The sequence below is a fragment of the Bidens hawaiensis genome, unplaced genomic scaffold (assembly GCF_021521415.1).
Source record: "Bidens hawaiensis isolate Kalapana, Puna unplaced genomic scaffold, B.hawaiensis_p1.1 tig00015117_1, whole genome shotgun sequence".
Lineage (NCBI taxonomy): Eukaryota > Viridiplantae > Streptophyta > Magnoliopsida > Asterales > Asteraceae > Bidens > Bidens hawaiensis.
The window spans coordinates 63,835-71,333 of NW_027492339.1; the positions used below are offsets into that span (position 1 = coordinate 63,835).

General features: G+C 37.9%; 1 protein-coding gene across 1 annotated transcript; it reads right to left on the reverse strand.

Moving 5' to 3' along the window:
* Positions 1-475: 475 nt before the first annotated feature.
* Positions 476-2,395, reverse strand: LOC143548398 (putative WRKY transcription factor 40). The gene is made up of 4 exons (XM_077039581.1): positions 2,266-2,395; positions 1,925-2,200; positions 1,697-1,813; positions 476-984 (listed from the first exon to the last, which is right to left on the reverse strand). Exons 1-4 carry the CDS (start codon positions 2,335-2,337, stop codon positions 697-699), a joined length of 753 nt encoding a protein of 250 aa, XP_076895696.1. The 5' UTR covers positions 2,338-2,395; the 3' UTR covers positions 476-696.
* Positions 2,396-7,499: the final 5,104 nt, after the last annotated feature.

The following is a 7,499-nucleotide window of genomic DNA, read 5'->3' on the forward strand; positions in this document are numbered from 1 at the left end:
GAAATTTTCAATCATCTATGTTTTTTCAACTGAGTGGAACTATAGATTCAGATTTTTGAAAAGTAAAAAAAGGGTGGCAATAGAGTTTAGAGGCTTAGAGCCAATTGCTATATAAGTTAGTGATTTAGAATTTTAGACATGTTGGGATTCTAGGGTAATTACTTGGAATCAAATTCGAGTTTCAAGCGAATGGTAGTATTCGATTCGAATTTCGATTTCCTTAATATTCTAATCAAATCAAATTCGAATATTAAAAACCAAATTTAAACTGGATTTTTAAGTTTTTCAAGTCGAATACCAAACGCCCTACCACTATCTTAAACCATTTTGAGCTCAATAATCAATTCAAAATTTTGAATTTGTGGAATGAGAATCACGTTTTATCAACGAAAGTGGAGCGGGGTCTAATCATGCAAATCACCATACTTATATCAGAGAAAACTTCAATTTGAATGCTACAAAAGTTGCAAACCGGCAAAAACCAAATATTGAATCTATTCACACAAAAAAGACAATCTCAGAGAAAAAGCATGTGTTTAATTTTTATCACTCTCTCTTTGGTTCCATCATTGAAGAGTATGGAATTTGGCTTGTGAACATGGTTTATGCAAAGCCTCTTCTCCATATAAGCATATGATCATACAAACAAAACTTCATTCACATATAGGCTAGCTCTATATGGACCAATGATCAGTGCTAGTCCATTAACATACTTGGTAGAAACTTACGTCTGAGATCTTGGAGCCTGGAGGTAATTGCAGCAGCAAGTTCTGAGGTGAAGTTTGGGTCTTTACATAGATAATTAGCCATCTGTTCCACCAAAACTTCATCAAGCTGTTTTGGCGAGTCAAACCATCTTTCGCTAGTTGAAATATCTCGCTTGTTTGCTAAAGCGTATGCGGCCTCTTGCATAGGGCTTCTATGGTTGTGTTCTCCTTCATAGGTTGCAACAACAACACCATCATCATCCACACTTCTTTGCACCTGAAAACAACTTTGTGTGCTTAGAGAACTTTAATGAAATTATTCTTTAAACATATGTTTGTAAGTTGTAACGCTCCAGATATCCTAAGGTAGTAGACTGGACAAAAGAGTTTAATACTTAGTGAAAATCATTATTAGAATTTTACAATCTCCCACTTACATAAAATACCATTAATTAGCTACTATTATTGATAATTAAGTAATTGTGAAGATTATTGTAATTTTGTAGCCAATTGCTTCAGAAATCTACATATGGCGTTGATGGCGATGCGCCAAGTTATAACGGGTGTATCCGTGTCAGTCACCCACTACCGCATCATCTAGGTCATTGATTTTTGGCCTTTCTAGGTTTACTTATGTGTAGATTAAGTTGTATTAGTTTGATTAAGAGTTTATTAAGCTAAATGATCAACGATTTGGTCTGTTAAAATATCTTTTCATCAAATAATCAAATCAATGATGGGATGGTTTTACACCTAAATTGAATCAAAGTACCCTAATCAGGTTATTCAAATTTCAAGTAAATTTTATGTATTCTGAAAACTTTATGTGAATCTTGTAGAGAGATAGAGAGGGGTTGGCTAACGTAACCACCCCTGAATTTTCATCTACGCCCTCTGAAGATATACTGATATAACAAGTTGAAGGAAATGGTGCGACAAATAAAGTGAGAGGGGTAAATTAAGTTTTAACACAATTCTATATATATTACCTTCTTCTTGACTGGGCAGATTGGTGCAAAAGAGCACTTATAGTAAGCTCTAGGTGATGGGTTATCTCTTGTCACCTTTTGTCCATATTTCCTCCATTGATATCCATCTTTCACCACCTTTAAAATGCAACAAGTAATTAAAACAACTCTTTCCATCAAATAATCACATAAAACCAAGAGTCCTAGCTAGCTTGATTACTACTAGTTTCTTGTTCAAAAGATAATTACCAGGCTTTTATCGGACGGATCTACTTTCACATAAACTCTCTTTATTCCTGATACCGGTAAGTCCTCTTTCGGCCTCTTCCATGAGCCTTGTTCAACGGTTTCATCATGATCCAGTTTTCGCTTAATCGGGCTCGACTCGCGTTCTTCTTTGTCTTCCATTAGTTTCTTGACATGAGTTGTTAGAGAGTTATACTCGTCCAATACAGCAGTAAGCATCTCCTTTAGCTTCTTGTTTTTTCGACTCAAATTGTAAACGGTATCATCATCATCAACCTGCTCATGCATAAACAAGCAATTAATCATAGGGACTTAAATGCTTATATAATAATATATTTACTTACTGGGGTGTCATGATCAGTTATGCAGAAGGGATCATTAAGATTGAGGTCTATGGTGAATGGTGTGGCTACCATTGGTAGATGCTGTTTTGAAGGTCTATTGAAAAGATTGAAGGAGAAACTCACAAGGGGTCACACCTCTTATAGAAGTGAGAGGACAAATGAAGTCAAAGGTCTTGGTCTGGTTTAATTTGGTTTGGAAATTTCAATGGAAGGGGCTGCCTAATAAAACAATATGTATTTAATTACTTGTTGGAATTTTCTATACATGCTTAATCATTATTATTCTTTTTTTTATTTGACCAGCCACTTGAATTAAAAAACATTTCTTCCGGTTAGAAAATAAATACTAACCGAAAGGAAATAAAACCAAAGCTATATACTAAGTAGATTTTTTTAATCAAGCCATCTAATTAAAATTACAATTACAAGAAGAAAGCCATCAATAAAAGAGAAAAGTTATAAATATCAAGGGAGACAAAAATGAGAATTTTGAGAAGAATTTTTGGCAAAAATAAAAACAAAAAATTTTTAAAAATAATAAAAAGTTCATAACTCAAATATAAAAGGAAATGAAAAAAAAAATTAAAAACTAAAATGTTTCCCCCATCATTACTGTTCAAAAAAAAAAGGACGAAAATACACAATTACGGAAATTAACAAAAGACACAATTATAAATAAAAAAAACATACAACAGATCACATAATATAACACAATATAAAAAAAGACACAATGTCAAAGAAAAAGACATAATCAATAACGAAAATAAACATAATAATAAATAAAAAGATACAATGATCTTTTTTCCTCAACATCGTGTGTTTTTTTTTGAATGATGAAGACGTTGAAAATATTTTTTATGTTTTTACTTTTTTTGTTTTTTTATTAAATTTTGAGTTAAGATTATTTTAATTAATTTTTTATTATTTTCTTTAGAGGTTTTTTTTCTATAAATCTTTTTTATCACTCTTATTTTTGTCCTATTTTATAAAATAACCTGACCCATCAATAAGAAACCGAAAGTGTTTAGTTTGGTAAAATCACGTTAAGGTTGATAGATTTTTCTCATTTTTCCTAATTTAAACAACTAGTCTATAATTTTTTTGTTATTCTAATAACTTTTGTTGTTATTGTTTAAAAAGTAAAAGATCCAAACTTTTGGTCATTGAGTCCTTTTGATGAGCTATCCAGAGTGACATCATTGTGATCACGTCACTTGTAATGGCGTCACTTGGAATTAATGGAAAAACAAAAGAAAAATAAATATTTTGTGGCCACTTGGAATCAACGAAAGACTTTTACTCAAACAACTTTAAGGTCGATGCAAGAAACATTATTCTAACAGTGTCGAAATTATGAAGAAACTATGTGATCATTATTATATATATAATTGTAGGGGTATGGTACTAAAACCCGGTTCTACGCCCTAAATCTATTATGTTTGGCTTATTTTATTACATGGACTAATACAATGTTATTGGGCTGAGGGGGTTTTGTGGAGGTAACCCTAACTGGGCTAGGCCCATTAGGGTATCATGATGGTGGCCATGAGGCTCTCTATATAAGGAGGTCTCCACCTCCTTATTAGAGGGTCAGGCTCAATAAGAGCCACCACCACTTTTTGTGTCTGTAAACAAGAGATCTTTCAGATTTTCTTAGCAGTCACCTCCACACCCCCGAAAAACCATTGCAGGTCGCCAGCAGCTGAAGAAGAAGATCAAGACGTGGTTCGTTCATCTCAAAATCCGTGGAAACATCGTCATGGATCAGGTCAGATTCATTTCGTGTTTCGACATTGGCGCCATCCGTGGGACGGCAACGAACTACCCTTCGATCTTCATCTCGGCTGTCAGATCTATCCCAGGAAAAACCCAGATCTGGAAGTTTACAGAAAAAGGCTTCAAGACTTGTTCTATTAAAGCTCAAAAAGATCCATAGATCTAAAAGAGGCTTCCAGATCTGTGCAAAAAGAAACAGCCTGATTCGAATGATCAGGTCTCCGGATCTGTGATGGTTTTAAATCTGCTCCGAGCTTCAGATCTACCTAGATCTGATTTACAGATCTAGATCTAGATTACAGACCTGGATTTTAGGTCTAAAGTTGCAGGTCTGACTCTAAAATTGCAGATCCAGAAATTACCAGACTTCCGCCGCCATGTACGCGCGCTCGCGGACTCTCACTCCGCAGCCGTGCATGTGCCGCCGCGGAAACCAACATCTGGGTTTTGCGCAAGAGACCTTCGCCATGCACGCGCATTCACGAGTCACCACTCCATCGCCGTGCATGCACGCATCAGGCCTCGCGCTAAACTTCAAGGTTGGGAATCCTCATAATATCCCATATGGCTACGCGCCAAACTTCAAGGTTGGGAATCCTCATAATATCCCATATGGCTACGCGCCAAACTTCAAGGTTGGGAATCCTCATAATATCCCATATGGCTACGCGCCAAACTTCAAGGTTGGGAATCCTCATAATATCCCATATGGCTACGCGCCAAACTTCAAGGTTGGGAATCCTCATAATATCCCATATGGCTACGCGCCAAACTTAAAGGTTGGGAACCCTCATAATATCCCATATGGACACGCACCAAACTCAAGGGTTGGGAATCCTCATACCACATGCTCATGCATCACATATGCTCACGCATATTACTCATGCTTACGCATCACATGCTCACACATATCACAGTCTACGCGCACGCGCATGCAACATCTGCGCGTGGCGCATAACATAAAACCAAAGTCTACGCGCATGCAACATCTGCGCGTGGCGCGGGACATAAAGTAGCTCGTAAGCCGCCTCACGCGCAAGCTCCACTATTATTACAGCTCATAAGACGCCTCACGCGCAAGCTGTTATTATTCTCACAGCTCATAAGACGCCTCGCGCGCAAGCTGTTATTATTGTTATAGCTCATAAGACGCCTCGCGCGCAGGCTGTTATTATTCTTATAGCTCATAAGTCGCCTCGCGCGCAGGCTGTTACTATTCACACAGCTCATAAGACGCCTCGCGCGCAGGCTGTTACTATTCTTATAGCTCGTAAGTCGCCTCACTCGCAAGCTTTTATTATTCACACAGCTCATAAGACGCCTTGCGCGCAGGCTGTTATTATTCTTATAGCTCGTAAGTCGTCTCACGCGCAAGCTTTTATTATTCGTACAGCTCATAAGACGCCTCGCGCGCAGGCTGTTACTATTCTTATAGCTCGTAAGTCGCCTCGCGCGCAAGCTTTTATTATTCACACAGCTCATAAGACGCCTCGCGCGCAAGCTGTTATTTTTCTTATAGCTCGTAAGTCGCCTCACGCGCAAGCTTTTATTATTCACACAGCTCATAAGACGCCTCGCGCGCAGGCTGTTATTATTCTTATAGCTCGAAAGTCGCTTCACGCGCATGCTTTTATTATTCGTACAGCTCATAAGACGCCTCGCGCGCAGGCTGTTACTATTCTTATAGCTCGTAAGTCGCCTCGCGCGCAAGCTTTATTATTCACACAGCTCATAAGACGCCTCGCGCGCAAGCTGTTATTTTTCTCATAGCTCATAAGACGCCTCGCGCGCGAGCTTCATTATTATTATAGCTCGTAAGCCGCAACTCGCGCAGGCTCCACTATTATTATAGCTCATAAGTCGCCTCGCGCGCCAGCTTTATTATTCTTATAGCTCGTAAGCCGCCATGCGCGCAGGCTTCATTATTCTTATAGCTCGTAAGTCGCCTCGCGCGCAGGCTTTTATTACAACATGTCACCATCATGAAGAAAACCTCCAAAACTCAGAAGACAATAAAGACAAGGCCAAAGAAAAGGGAAAAAACCGCCTCACACCTTATAAAGTCCAGCGCTCCACCTAGACGCTTGAGCGCCCAGGAGCAACGCTGGACTTGGGGGGCTTGTAGGGGTATGGTACTAAAACCCGGTTCTACGCCCTAAATCTATTATGTTTGGCTTATTTTATTACATGGACTAATACAATGTTATTGGGCTGAGGGGGTTTTGTGGAGGTAACCCTAACTGGGCTAGGCCCATTAGGGTATCATGATGGTGGCCATGAGGCTCTCTATATAAGGAGGTCTCCACCTCCTTATTAGAGGGTCACGCTCAATAAGAGCCACCACCACTTTTTGTGTCTGTAAACAAGAGATCTTTCAGATTTCTTAGCAGTCACCTCCACACCCCCGAAAAACCATTGCAGGTCGCCAGCAGCTGAAGAAGAAGATCAAGACGTGGTTCGTTCATCTCAAAATCTGTGGAAACATCGTCATGGATCAGGTCAGATTCATTTCGTGTTTCGACAATAACATAGATGATATATAACTACGATAATAAACAAAATGAATTATTTTTATCAGACGATAAAGTTATAAAGATAGTATTTTACAAGAGTCAATGTTGATTCCAAACTTGATTGGTTATATTTGCAATCACTTTTTGTTATGTACAAAGAGTCAATGTTAATTCCAAACTTGATTGATTATATTTTTACAGTCACTTTTTGTTATGTACAATTTGGTAATCAAGCAATGATTTTCTCATCGTTTGACTCGTAACACTCATAACATTTTACATCTTTGCAAAATCCAAAGAATTACTTGAAAATGAGCATCCAAAAATAAAATAAAATACATACTCTATAGTCTATAAGGCTATGATGTCTTAAAACTTATTCATATTGGTATCCTTGTGTAAAGTTTGCAATCCAATGAATGTCATATTCTCACACGTTTTTTAGCACCAAGATCAATTAGTGGACTTTTATAGTCTACGATATGGTGCTAAGTCTTCTATGAATTCTCCCATGTTCCAACAACTAAACAAAACATATACTTTAGTGTTTCTATAAAAACACAGCATTGCCGATTCCCTCAGTACGTTATGTGTGCTTCACTCCAAATATATTCAAACATAATGGGGGCCTGAAGGGGGTAATGCATGTTACGCAATTAGCATATTGTATAATACTTATGTAAAGTTTGCAATCCAACGAATGTCATATATATTCTCACACATTTTTTTGCCCCCAGATCAATTAGTGAACCTTTATACAGGTATGATGTGAAGTCTTCTAAGAATTCTCCCATGTTTTAACAACAAAACAAAACTTAATACTTTAGAGTTTCTATAAAAACGTAATATTGCAAATTCCACCTGAAGAGGTAGGTCCCAGCAGAGCCCAGTTGGACCCGCAAGACTCACCTTGAAGAGAGACGTCTGCGCAGAAACCAACTGGAT